The sequence below is a fragment of the Corvus kubaryi genome, unplaced genomic scaffold, assembly GCF_017639235.1.
Source record: "Corvus kubaryi isolate FWS band 111438036 unplaced genomic scaffold, C.kubaryi_AGA036_p1.0 37302, whole genome shotgun sequence".
Classification (NCBI taxonomy): Eukaryota; Metazoa; Chordata; class Aves; order Passeriformes; family Corvidae; genus Corvus; species Corvus kubaryi.
Genome location: NW_024581095.1, coordinates 945961 through 960584, shown reverse-complemented (window position 1 = coordinate 960584; position 14624 = coordinate 945961). Strand labels below are relative to the sequence as shown.

Here is a 14624-nt window from a genome sequence, read left to right as displayed (position 1 = left end):
AAAATTCTTAATTCACTGTCCTTAAGGAAGATTATTGCTCCTTTGGTTAAAACAGCTGCTCACAGTTTCCTGCTCAGTTGAACCGTTCTGTCAAGACGCTGGTAACTTCATTCTTGTCTGGGAATGGTGACAGCTGCTTAAGAGTGAAGGGGAGAAGTGACTGACCAGGTCTTGCTCCAGCATATTTATTTAAAGACAGCACTTAACAGTTGTATGCTGTTTCCTACTGATGTACTGGAACCCACATTGGTTCTTGCCATGTATTGCTCCTGTTCCCCTTCAGTGCTCTCTTTCAGACTGTCTGTTCAATTTGTACCAAATTAGAAATACTGCTCTATCATCTGTCACATAACTGAACTGTCTTCCAATATCTGGTTAGATATACAGAAAACAAAAACTAGATCACTCTGTTCTGGGAGCACAGTCATTCTTATACATGTGGCAATCACTTTTAGAGATTTTAAATGCGTCTTTTTCATGTAGGTTTGGAAGGACAGTCTCTTGAAGTTTCCAATATTGTGGACATTAGAGGAGAATATAACCGTGAACTTGCAATGAGAATTTCATCTGACATAAACAGTCAAAATAGATTCTATACTGATCTTAATGGATATCAGGTAATTGCCATCTTTTAATTGTAAAAGCTTAGGGTGTCAGGTTTTGACTGTCTAAATATAAAGAACTTATACTAAAACTCTCACGTTAAACTGCACTAATAATTTAAAAGGAAAAATGCTTTTTAAAAATATATCTGTTATAAAATTTTATGTAGACCAGATGAAGAAGTAAGTGTGTGCTTTAAAGGAGTTTGTTGAATATTCCTTTATATGCTTTTTAATGTAAGAATTATAATACAGCAAGTCACCACGTGGTTGCTTATATATGCGCATACCTTCTTTCCCTCCGCTTTGTTTATTTCGTTAGAGCCATTGGATAACACAGTGATAAGTATACATAAGGACCAGATCTGGTGAAGAGCTGCTTATTGCTGTGTTTGAAATAAGTGATGTATTTTGCATGTATTATGCTTTTTCTATTGTTAATGCATCTGAGGAAATGTAGTGGGACTATTGTCTTAATTTGAACTGTGCAGCTCACACAAAAGAGAGAAAAATTGGTCTTCCTTACCTTCCTTTCTTGCTAAAAGTAGTTTTGCAAATACAGGAGACCATGAGTCCTAAGTAAAAGACTACTGGTTTTCCAGTTACTGTGTAGTACTGTATTTTGCTGGAGACAGTGAATATTTAAACATGAAAATAGTTTTAATACTACTACTCAGTTGTCATGTAGCATTCAAGAATTCCAACAGCACTTCAATGAGTTCCCATTATAAACCAACAATTCCTTCTCTGCTACCTTAAATCTATTCATTGCTTGCTCTCTAGAGGGGAAAAATTTTTCTCTCATTTTATAACTGTGATTATTCCTTTTTGTAGATTCTCTTGATGAATCTTTCACATTTTTTTTTAATATTCTTTGATGTAAAAGTACATTGAAGTTACCATTTCCAAAGTGGTAATTTTAGCCACAAATCTCCCCAAAAAGCTAAATAATACAGTTGAGTGAATGCTTTCGTGATGGTTGTTCTTCCAAAGCACATGGGATAAATGTCTGAAAATGTCTTTGAAATTTAATTGCGTAAAAAGAATGTACCTTGTTGAAGTTTGTGTTCATAATGCAGATCCAGCCCAGACTGACGATGAGCAAGTTGCCTCTTCAAGCAAATATCTATCCTATGACTACCATGGCTTATATCCAAGATGTTGGTGTTCGTTTGACACTTCATTCAGCTCAGTCTCTAGGTGTTGCAAGCTTGAAAAATGGTAAATATAAGATGATAGATAAGATAAAAGTCTCTCCTTCATGATTTTCTGAAATAGTTCGTTCAGAGATTTCCATACTTACCTACAAGCATTTGAAGAGAGAAGTAAATTTTTCCAACTCTGAAAAGTTTTAGAATATGTCCCTAAGCAAGGAGGAAGAGGTTGGTCCCACATGAGATCCTGTCATCTTCAATGAAAGATCCCTCTCAAACTAGAGACAGAGGAAAAAGATTGCAAAAATGACAGAAGGAGCAATGAATTGTCAGAACCAGCTATTTTTCACCCAAGAACTCTGGTGGAACTCAGGAACGAAGTAGCAGAACTAAAGGGGTTATTCTTTAGCAGAGTAGCAGAGGACTTAAGAAGAATGCTGATCATGTTTTTTGTTCTCTTTGTTTGCTTTAGTGTAGACAGCACTAGTCTTAAGGTATATACAGTATAGCCTAACTTCCCTGTCAAGGAAAAACACCAGCAGCTTTTTTGAAGATTAGTGTTAGTGAAATAAAGGATAAATATGACCCTGGGTACGAGTGAACATACTTCTGAAACAAAATCATACCTCACAAATTTAATGGAGTACTTTGAATATATTGACAAGAAAAATCAATTCATATTAAGAATTCCAAAAGAGACACAGTCTTGCTCCTTGGAGCAGAAAAGGGTATGATGAATGGCCTGGAGGACTGGAAACAGAGGGCAGTTATTCAGTCTATTGGAATGGAGGAGATAAAGCTAGAGGTAGTGGGCAAAATAAGGTATATAATTCATAACTTAAGATGTATAATTCCTTGCTGTAATATATATTGTCAGTTTAAATGTGTATGATTTCAAAAAATAATGGAATGAATACTCAGAAAAGTCCATCAGAAACTGCACCAACACCTACTTCCCAGTTTGTTTTAAGAAAAATATCATAAATACTGTGTTCTGACAAAAGGTGAATACCATGCTGGATTAGTGGCAGTATTAGCAAACCTAATTCACTTTAGGGCAGGGAATTAACACTGACATATACAGTGATGCTTTAATAAAACCACAGTGGAAAATACCAGCCTTTTGTTCCAAGTCTACTGGATACAAGACCCAAACCACATTTTTTCTTCCCTCCCCTTGCTGGAAACCCAGTTCCTATTGGTCTGATCTTGTGAATGACCCTGACACCTCCAGTGTTGTTATGCACGCATTAAATGGGTATTGGAGATTAAATTAGTGTGCAGAGGCTTTGTTACCTGATAATAGTGTCTGTATTTATTCTTTAACAATCTTAATCTCTGAATCACAGAATAATGCACCATCTAAATCCACAGATAGTCCCGCTCTCTGCTATCAAATTAGGGAAGTTGAGGCTAGCACTGTTGGACATCTTGCAGTTAAGCATCAGGGAGAAACTGACCTTCTGTGAGCACTTGTTTCAAATCTGTCAGAATACATTAGAGGCTTTTCACCTACTCCAGTTAAATAGAAGAGCAACAGATGTATCCCCTACCTGACATGACATTGATTTCTTGACTATGTCACTCTTTGGCAAACTGTATTATGTCATTGAAGATACACCAACATCAAATATTTACTCCGTCCCACTAAGAAAAAAAGGAGAATTAATTAATCTGATTTGTTATCATTAAGTAATATTCCATTAAATTACTAAATTGTCTACCTTGTCCAGAAGGCATGCTGGATTCCTCAAAAAAGAACAGAAAATTAAGCTGAAGGTTCAGTGGTTGCTGAATATCATATGCTTCATGACGTTTTCCTGAAGGTCTTTCAGGAGCTCAGAGGGATGGATCATGGAAGAAAATTTGAAAATCTTACAGTTTAGGCAAGCAACCCTCAGTATCTATCTGCCTGTGTCTGAGACACAGGTGTGTCTCAAGGCATAACCCACCATCTGAAAGTTATGTGAACAGTACCTGAGTTCAAAATAGCAGTTTTTTCTTACTCATTATCAGCTGATTTCTGTCCTGGATGAACAAAATATGTTTGTACTTGAGGGAAGGGAAGAACAAGTATTTAAGAAAATCGGGTAAGTGTTTGTAGAACACTGAAGTATAAGAAAGACAGCCTTAGTAAGCAGCCTTTTCTAGAAGCTTAAATTGTGAATTTCTTATTCAGGATACAAGTACTTTGGTCTTCCATTTTTATTTAGGAAACAAGTAAACTTGTTTGAAGATTCAGTGTGCAAAAAACATAACAGCCTTAATTACGTGCCCCAATCTGGTTTCCTTCTGGAGATAGACCCTTGAAAAGAATGTGAGCTTCATTGTCCATCAGGCTATATGTGATTTAACATCATGCTTAAAGAGCTGTTTTGAGTGGCCATGCTGCAGTTCAGTATAAACGCAGAACTTCGTGCTCAGTGCTTATGCAGTGCAAAGTTTTTTCCTACTCCCACGAGTGAAGTTACCTGTACAAGAAGTGATTGTGAGTAATTATATACTCCTGTTGATACATATTTTTCCTTCTGACTTCAAATGTGAAACAAAAGAATGGAGTACAAGGTGAAGACAGTTCCTCTACAGAAGGTCTCTCCATACAGCTGCTGCTACTTGGGAGTGATTCTCATCTTGGATGTTTGAATTCCAAGTATCCTTGTTGCAAATAGTAGTTAATAGTAATAATTTTTCATAGTAAACTTTTATTTAGACTCTGAAAGTAAAAATTGATGGACATTCTGCAGAAGGGCTTGTGAAAATTTTTTGGCAGGTTATATACAGCCACAGTCCAGTGGCACTAACTCTTTTCATAATCAGTCCTAACAATATTGATCAGTGCTTACTCTGCCAAACTCAAGAGAAATAATACGATTTTTTAGAGTAACTTAAATTTTAGGGCAGGTTTTTTATGTTTAATAGAACCTTACATATTCTTGTTACTAGTATAATCCTTGTGTTGCTCTTTCAGGTCAGCTGGAAGTGATCATGGATCGCCGGCTTATGCAGGATGACAACCGTGGCCTTGGACAAGGTGTTCAAGATAACAAGATTACAGCTAATGTCTTCCGACTGCTGTTGGAAAGAAGACGTGGAACAGATGTGGTAGGATTCACTGTCTGGATTATTTTTGCCAATTAAGATGTAAATATTTATTTCTGTTGCAGCAGCAAAGAACTCAGTAAAGAAATTATTCCATGAGCTGTAGAACTAAGGAAATGTAGCTTCCAAGGGAGTTTTGTCCTCTTGCTTGCATAATCTGATTGTAAAGACTTCATCTCTCACTATTCCTCATGTAAATCCATATCTACTTTCTCACTCACACTTCAACATACGAGTGGGGGTACCATTGTGGAAGTCTCTTTTTTCTTTTTTAATTACTTTTTTACTGAACAAGCTTTAAAAGCTGCTAATTAGTGTGAGTTCTGCTTCTTAACAATGTTAACTGAGTCTAAACAAAGGTTGACAAATTATTTCAGCTGAATGGGTAGAAAGAAAAAACCTCTTTTAAATATAATTTTCCTAGGAAATAAGATTCAAGTGGAAATATTTAGACGCCAGACATAAAAACCTTTTCAGTTCATTATGATTCTAGGAAAGTTGAGACCATTTTGTTGTAGGGGTATTTTTTTATTTGCACATATCTCAGTTTGCTGGTTTGTGTCTTAGTCTTTTGAATAACCTCAATTTTCTTTCAGTTCTTTGTATTTTCTCTTTGTTTTTTTCTTATCATTTTCAAGAAGGACAAAATAAGAAGTACATCTTTGTACTGAGGCAGTATGACGTGATGACAGTGCTGAGTATATTTTAAAATCATTGCATACCTAAAGATGAGAGGCTGTATACCAAGCTGCTAATGAATATGCAGATAAATTGGAATTAATTCTGGTTTATAATGGATATCATTAACCACTGTGAGAGGATGATAATATCAAGCTTAAAGCTAATTTTCAGCATTTAATGATTGACAGTGGGGTTTTTTTTTCAGGTTGTACATGTCATTATGATTTTCTAGTTCCTCATCATGTATAATGCACGCTGCATATTAACTGCATTTATCAGTGTGATGTGCAGCTACCCAAGCTAACGTGAGTTCAGCAGCAGTCTGGTTGTGACAACAACAAGAACTGCACAGTTTAATCCCTCTTTACAAGAGGAAACCCGCAGAGAGATCTGTACTGCCACCCAAAAATTCCTTAGTACCCAGGGTAATTTGTGTTGTATTAAATTAGACTGTGGAGCTGGTAAGTAAGAATTGCTGGACATGGAAATCTATGTTTACATTAGAAAATAATTTGAAACAACAGTGGATCAAATCAGTTAGTGCCATTGTGCTTGCAGTGACACTGTGAGCAGTCTTGGTGTTTTCTGTAGAACCATAAAATAACTCACTAAAAGGTACTTCTGGAACTCTTCCGCTCTAGTCCCTGCTCAATGCAGTCTATTTTTGTGTCAGAACAGACGTAAAAAGTTAGTCATGCATTCAGACCATAATTAAGATGTGATGGGTTAGAGCATGTTTAGTGCCGTACCTCATGGGGAGCTCCTTGGTTACTTCCTTCTAAAATGAAACTGGTCCACACACACTGAGGTTGCTCTGCAAACTAGTACAGTGCCCCCCTTGAGTGGGGTTGGCCACAAGTTCAGTTTCAGAACAGCTGCTACTTCAGACCAAAACACTCCATTGGAAAATATTTTGAAGTACTTTTGAAGTAATATTTTGAGTCAATTACTCACTTAGAGTAAAGGCAACCTAAACAACTCTGGAATGTCCCAGTTAGTGAAATATTTACATGTGTCTGTGCATATGTTTGCTAATTTGTTTGTGATACCAGTCAGGTATCATCTCAGCAGAGTAACAGTGTAGTTCCCTTTTTTTGTTTAAATCATCTCTCCTACAAATTTGAAAGATTCTGTGCAAGTTACTGAGAATCTTTCAAAGGAGAAGGGGCAGTTGCCTACTACAATCAAAAATTTCTGAGGTGTTTTGGATACCTGTGTTCCAGCAACTTCCTTTCCCCATAACTCTTCATGCTGAGCTTATAATGGTTTTGAATGGCTGCAGAGGACTTTAGGGGAACTGGTCCTTTCACACTCTTGAAAGGACTTCGAAGAAAATGGAATCAGAACTATGGGGGAGTAGGCGCAGTCCAAGAGGTGCTTGTTGTCCTAACTGATCCAATACGCACAAGCCCCAGGAGCCAAGCAAGAGGTTTTAAGGAAACATTTTCTCTCTGGTGTTGTATCTGGAATTCCCCATTCATATATTCAGAATGTTCTAGAATTATGTTTTTCAAAATTTACCTGAACATTAGTAACATTTTCTGATTCATGCCACTGTTTCAGTTTTAAAGTAAGGGTAGTACTCTTTCTGTTTCATTACACATACAATCATATTTTTTTTTAGTCCAGTTACCCAGAAGGTAGTTGTTATAATAGCTTAAAAATAACCATGTCAGAAAAAATTATGGTGAAATTATATGCAGTTTATATATGTAATCAGCTACGGTGTGACTCATACTCTGACCCTGATTTTGTTGTCAAGCCCTATTTTATTGACTTCAGGAAACATGAAAGCCACTGGAGGAGAAAGTTTTGACCATTTGACATCTTTGCCATTACAGACTTTTCCTAATGTGTATTCCAAAAGATTTCATTCTATCTTTTCTTAAAAACAATTCTGAGGAACAGGATGCTTTCTGCTCTTCGTGGAACTTCCCCATAAAAGTATGTCAAGTGTAAGATGTGCAGTTCTTTAATTAAAATAATTGTGCATCACTGGTGAAATTACTGTGGAGAGCTTTTGTTATCACTGTATCAACCAACAGTTTCTTTTAATTTATATCTCTGAAATACTTTTTTCCTTCCCCAACTGCACCCTGAACAGTAAATTGTAATGACAGTTAAACCACATGCATGTCCTGAAGTCTGAAACTCACATGTCCAGTGCATGGATAGAGTGAAATTCTTAATAATTCTTAATAATTGTTGGCATACTCAGTCTGTATTCTAATATGTTCTTAATCCTAACACCACCTGGGTTTTGGCTCTTGAATTCTAGCTCGTCTAATCAGTCAAAAATATGCATTCAGATACTGCCTCTGCAAAAGACTTCAGGTTGATGTGTTTTGCTGAAGCTTTTTTGGTTTTGTATTTGTGGGGAGGGAAGAGACTTGGGGGAGAGGTGGTTGGGTTTATATTTTCTGTTTGTTTGGTTTTGGTTTTTTTTTTTCCCTAAGATGGATACTAAAGGTTTATTCACAATTACAGTATGGTTTGTTAAGTGAGCTGTGTTTGTAGTAAGAGCTGGGCAAATTTTGTTTCACTTTACATTATACTCACCCCGTTTATTGATAATTGTGTTCCTCAGACCTTGGATGTTTTTACTGTATTTTTGATAAAATTTCTACATACATCTTTTTCTTCTACTAGATGTAACTAATTCTGCTTATATGTTCATTTTCTCCTTGCAAGCATTTTTTGGCTTGAATATCTCTTTGAATCATCTTCTAATATTGTCTTCTTTTTCCTCAGATTGTTAACCAAGAACTGAATTCATGTCATTTTTAAAATGAACGGAATATTTAGCTGAGAATGAAACTGAACACAGTTTATTAATACTTGTCAAAACAGTAAATGTTTTGTTCTTTTTGAAAATAGACTACTTTAGATTTATTGTAAGTTTTGGAAAAATAAGCATTAATACCTTTTTATATTCTGAATCCCAGCATGATATATCAATATAGGAGTGAAAGAAATAGGATTTATAGGAAGTAATAATATATTTTTTCATCAACGACGTAGCTGAAGAATAGATGCCATGCCAGGCAAACACTTTCTTCTTCAGATTCCTATTTCATACCTTGTCTTGACTTAGTTAATTTATATAACTGGATTTATAGCCTAGGCTTGACCAGAGAGCCAGGATTCAATGGCTCAAATGGCTGTTACTTTTGGGAGAAGTTGTTTAGAGGAAAAATAATACAGTTAATAAAATCACAAATATGTGGGAGGTAGTCGAACTCCCTTTCTTGCACCACGTACAAGTACTTTTTTCTTACTAAATCTCTATCAGTACACACTTTCTCTGAAAATTTATGGTTGGTGATACAGCCATTTTTGTCTGATTATTGTGTTGCATTTGCCCCTTATTGGTGTGTTCATTTCTAATGCATGTGCATGTTTCTCACTGTAGCTATATATTATACTGTGCATTGCTATGCTACATGTAACCACACCTTAACAAACATAATTAACTTGGTGTTTCAAAAAAGCAGAAAATTGACATTGGCTTAATTACTGCCATTTAGAAGCTTTTTCACGCCCATATGTGACAAGCTCAGAAACTCTAATATCATTTTTGATTGTAACTGCCACAGTGAACTTATCAAATATGTACAAAATTGTTACGGTTTTCGGGGTTTATGGTGGCCACAGAAGGAAAAATAAAAGACATCTTCTTCTTCCTTTCACACAAAATCTTCTTTAGAGCCTTACCACATATATTTAGTAAGGGGTGAACACTACTATTGTATTTCATTTGAAGAGATATTCAGGTACATGTTACTTCTTCCCAGCTTTGCATAAAACACCACATTTAATTCATTCTTTCTTCTACTACTGTGTAGTTTATACTGGTTTTCTTATGCAGGAACTTCGTGTTTGCTACTCAAGAAAAATGTTTCCATTTCTTATTTACCTACAAATACTCTCTGCTTTCAGGCAAGCACTGTCATTGTTTTTATGTCAGGACACTTTACAGCTTAATTTCCTTCAAATATTTTTTTCATGATACAGTGACAAAGATGTGTCGCAGAAAGCTTTTAAGTAAAGACTGCTTTGTCTGCAAGTTCCATTCCTGTGTTGGTGTTTTGAAACATTCTCATCCTGTAACAGCAGCAGCCATTTGTAGCTGACTCATGGCTTGAGTAGGTAGTACAGACGACTGTCTTCCGTTGGACATACAGCTATGTCTCTTGTGTTCTTTTTTCTGTAATTAGGTACATCTCAGCAGTGAATTACTTTCCTTGGTTTGGTATTATCTGTCTTCATTTGCATGTACCTGTCTACTGGCTCTGGTTAGAAAGAATTTTACCTCAGTATTATGCATAGTATTCAACCTTGATCTCTCCACTTTTATCTTATATAATTCACCAAAGGACAAGGGCAGGCCTCTTTATTGTCTTTTGTGAGCTTATCTCTGCTGGTGCAGTTTGAGGTCTGAAATTTAAACCTTTCTGTATCACCACTTCTAGGAAGGCCTAATTCTTCCTGCAAGATCTGACTGTAGGGCAGAATCCTTCCTAAAGGAGGGAGAAAGTGTGCAAGTCCACCTTCTTCTTCTTGTATTCTCAAATGAAATTACTTTCTGGAATAATCTCCTTGCACATTCAAGTTTCCACCAGTAGCAAGAATTTTCCATGAGGACCAGACTTCCAATGCCTGGAAATTAGCAGATATCACTGTGTAGTTTCTGTCCTTAACATCAGTTTGTTTTAACTAATTCCCCATCAAAACTGAACTCCGGAAAATCTCTGATCACTGTTTTCTACCGTCATTGGGAACAGGATAAACTCTTGCCAAACATCTGGGAAAATCTAACACCAGGTCACTTCCACAAGCCTAGCATGGGGTATTTATTTAGGCATTAAGTCCCTCCTCCTGTGCCATTATTAAATATTATAAACACTCTAAGAAGAATTAGAAGAGAAGAAATAAAAATGACAGAAAAGGCTATAATTGAAGTATAAAATACTTTTATTGCCGAGGAAAGCATGTCATGCTGTCTGTCTGCTTTTCTGATCACTTTCATCCAGCTATATTGATGGCTGCCTATTTATCAGTCTTAGTAATTGTGGTGATGTGCTTATGATCATGGTGACTAGATACTTTCTTTACCATCTGCACTATTCCATAGACCAGTGAGCAGATGTTCCCCAAATGATCTCTTCATAGAACATGATTTCTGTTATGGTATCTAATTGAACACTAACTTTATTAAAATGCAGTCACCAAAAGAACAGTGAGAGGTGGAGCAGGGGATCACTAGCTGCTCCTGAGACCATAAAAGGGAGAAAATTAGATTGTTCCTGGTGTGAAACCCAACAAGATGGATCAGCAGAAATTTCCTTAGAGTAAGAAAATTCTGTACTTTTTAATTTTTTTTTTTTTTTTTATAAAAACAAGAGGCTAGCTGTGGGTTGTTCAGCAGAACTGGCACAGGAGGGGAAGGAGAACAATTGAGGAGTATAACAAGTAGGAAAAGCAGGGGTAAAAGGAGCATAAAAGGGTCTGATGAAATCCAGTGCTTGATCACCACAGCCCATTCTGGATTATTAAATCTGATTTCCGTGCAAGTACCCAACCTTTTCTGAATCTGTGTGAGCCATCAGCTAACTTCAGGTAAGACTAGGAAACAAGCAGAGTAAGAGGTCTGTGTGACAGCTGTTGGAGAGAGAGATACACTATTGGACTGAGGGACCAGTACAACTGTCTTCCAGTTGCTGACAAGACCTGTATTTTCTGTGTGTGCCTGTAAATAGCAAACTGCAAGCTGACAGGTCACAGGACAGCTCCTGGAAGAATGTGAAATCTGAGCTGGTGAACCATTAGGAGGCCTAAGACTTAAGGTCTAAGGGCTTAAAGTCCACACTGAGGTATCAGTGGTTGTTGAGAGTGCTTGAACTCCAGACCTGGTCAGCTGGAGGGCACAATCAGGTTTGGATTGTCTGTTCTACTTGTTTTACCTCAGTGCTCTGCTTTATGTGGGTTCTGGCAAAGGTGCTGTCACTGCTTATGTGTATGGATGGCCATGTGTTTCCATTCATGCCTAAAGGAATAATGCTCTGCCTTTCTCCTGCATGGTCTTGGAGGAGCAGAACCACAGCAGGCTCCTATCTATCAGCCTGGAATGAGAGGAGTCACCTCTTGTTGGAGACTACCAAATTTGGCTCTAGCAGACTGGGAAAAATTCCTCCTGTGGATCCAGATTTCCCTGGATTTGGTTACCTGCGACAGTCCCAGGTTTTTTCATCTGCAGTTTTAGTGCCAACTAAGCATCAGTACAGAAAATCCTTTTTTAGGGTCACTGAGCCAACACACAGTCCTGTGGATATTTTATGGTGCCTCAGAATTTTCATTTCTTCTATAATCAGCCTCCAGGAACCCCTTTCAGTGAGTGTGGCAGACATGCATTGCCAGTTTAACAATGCCCAAGTGAATTGATAGAAAATTTTCTATTCCGTGAGATAAAGAGATGAAATCAGATTTACTCTGCTCTTATGAGTCGTCTTTTGCTGGTCACTTCAATAGCTATCAAAAGACCCTAAGCACTCCAGGTCATGGCTCTCAATTAAAGGACTTGAAATCTAATGAAAAAAAAAAAAATTGATGTGCAAAAATGTAACATAATTGACGGATTTTTAAGTGTAGACAAAAATGTATACACAAACAATTCTAATCTTTATATTTATCTGTATTTTTGCCCACCAGCTTTTCAGGAAAGCCAAATGCTCTGGTATAGCAGAAAATAATCTGGCATCAGTATCCTTGTTTACAGTCTTTTTAAAATTCCAGAATATCTGCCTGTTCAGTACTCACATTTGTGACTGTTGTTCCTGGTTGCCATTTACCCAGGGTTTCCTAAAAGTCTAATTGGTCTAAGCTTGGTTTTTTTACAGAGATTACCTGAAGATTGTTCTGCTGAAGATTCTTGTGCACCTTGAGGTCTTAGATGTTCTGAATCCTGCTGCACAGAGATCTTCCTATCACCTTATTTGATTTCCATACAAAATTCCCTCTGCAAACACCAGCCATTTTCAAAGCTGCTTGAAGTCTTGGTCACTGTTTCCTTTGACAGATGCTTACATTAACCTTGCACTCTTGGACACAAAAGGAATTATTCAGCTCAGAAGAATTAATCCAATTTACATTGGTGGTTAATTGCTATTTGTTATATTAGGGGTGTAAGACCCATTATCTTTCTTCTTTCCTTCTCAAAAGCACTAGGAGTTATTACAGGCATGCAAAAATCTAGCTCCAAGTATCAGTCTCAGAGGAAAGGGAATGATTCATCCATATCTGGAGGACTTTCAGAACTTGTCAGACTTTGATTATTCTTTTTGTATTACAATGTGCAACTCTGAATGAATTTAAAGCATATGCATCTGATTTTCACTTGGTGAGATAACAACCAGGCAGTCTTGCATGCAAAGCCTGTTACTAAGTTGAAGCCATTTACTACTTGATGTCAATTTAATGAACTTGACTAGTGTCAGTCTGAAATAAAACCTGAATTCCTCTGCTAAGCTGTGAGCCTTAGGGCAAAGTGTGTATAGAACATTGTACAATTTTCTCACTCTATGACTGCTTAGAGACTCCATCTTTCACAAGTGGCGAGCCACTGTAGTTAAGGATTCAACTGTTTGCATTTGGGGAAAGATGTACGTCATTTTAAACTTAGGCATCCACCCTTACCTGTCACTTATTTTTGTCATGTGTTGTAAACCTGTTATTCACATCATCAGTGATGTTGTCTGCTGTTTGTTTCTCACCTATAAGCAGCCTAGCACAGTATTACAGAATCAATTTCTCCTATAGAAGCAGCATCTCATCAAACATGTTGATGGATTGTCAGTCTTTGAATTGAAAAGAAAGAAACAATTTTTTTTTTCCATATTTGTCTTTGGAATTCTTTGACTCATATTCTTGATTGCTGTCAGTTGCTGTATGATTAAGATATTTAAAAATATTGTCTCCATATGCTTTGGTAATGAAGATGCTCTGAAAAGTGTTTTTACTCCACAGATTAGATTTTTCAGTCCAGAAACATTCTCCTTTGAAGAGTACTGTCCATTGGTTTTCTGAACCTGTCAGAGAGAAAGTTGATAAAAATTGTTTCCTGACACAACGTGAGAGAGAATGAGAAACTTTTTCTTTCCATTAATAATCCAAATTGTTTGATATCAGATTATTTTTGTCTGCATCCCTTGGTTTGGTAGGCCCAGAATTGTACCTGTTTCCAGATTTTATTTGATTGTTCTTACACACTGATTCAGCATCCATATTTTAGCATGCTAGATCAGGTAGTGCGGATGCCAGTGGGCGTTTACTGTTACAACTAAATTTTTTTGGTGACTTTGTCATCACAGAGAAGAGTCTTGAGAAGGAGAAAATAGTCAAGATAATGTGATTTGATAAACTGCCTCAGTTTCCTTTCCTTACTTTTAGATGGGAAATTTTAGATTACTTGTCAGTGTTGAAAAGTTCATTGGTTCTCCATTTTCTAAATTGATGTCCAATTATCAACTCTTTCAGCTTTACTTTATTCTCTACAGAATTTTCCATTTCTTTCTTCTGTTCAATTACTAAATTATTTCTAAAAGGTCTAATTAGCATTTTTTCTCCTCTAATTAAGGACCTTAGTTACTTAATTAAAACTTTTACCAGAAAACCCTCTGAGTCTTAGAGGCAGTGACTTTTTACACAGGCAGATTGTGATTCAGACAAGGGGGAAAGTTTTAAACTAAAAGTAAGGTCAATTAGATTGGGTATTAGAAAGAAAACCTTTACTCAGAGGATAAGGCGGCACTGGAAGAGGTTGCCCAGAGCAGTTGTGGGTGCCCCATCCCTGGAAGTGTTCAAGGCCAGGTTGGATGGGACCCTGAGTAACCTGGTCTGGTAGGTGGCATCCCTGCCTGTGGCAGAGGAGTTGGAACAATATGACTTTTAAGTCCCTTTCCAACCCAAGCTCTTCAATTATTTTTATGATTCTCAGTAAAATAGCTCATTTCTGATAGAAAGGCACTTTTTATAGATGAGGCTATTCTTAAAACTTGTTGCAAATTGTAAGCTAATATTATATTGGATTATG

The 14624-nt window shown here is 36.8% G+C and overlaps 1 protein-coding gene across 1 annotated transcript in view; it reads left to right on the top strand.

Annotated features, from left to right (window-relative positions):
• MAN2A1 (mannosidase alpha class 2A member 1) overlaps nucleotides 1-14624 on the top strand; it is a 110939-nt gene that overhangs the window by 83876 nt on the left and 12439 nt on the right. Inside the window, exons 17-19 of the mRNA XM_042028037.1 lie at nucleotides 484-617; nucleotides 1682-1823; nucleotides 4725-4858. Of these exons, the coding sequence (XP_041883971.1) occupies nucleotides 484-617; nucleotides 1682-1823; nucleotides 4725-4858 (410 nt within the window). The remainder of the gene's footprint in view (nucleotides 1-483; nucleotides 618-1681; nucleotides 1824-4724; nucleotides 4859-14624) is intronic.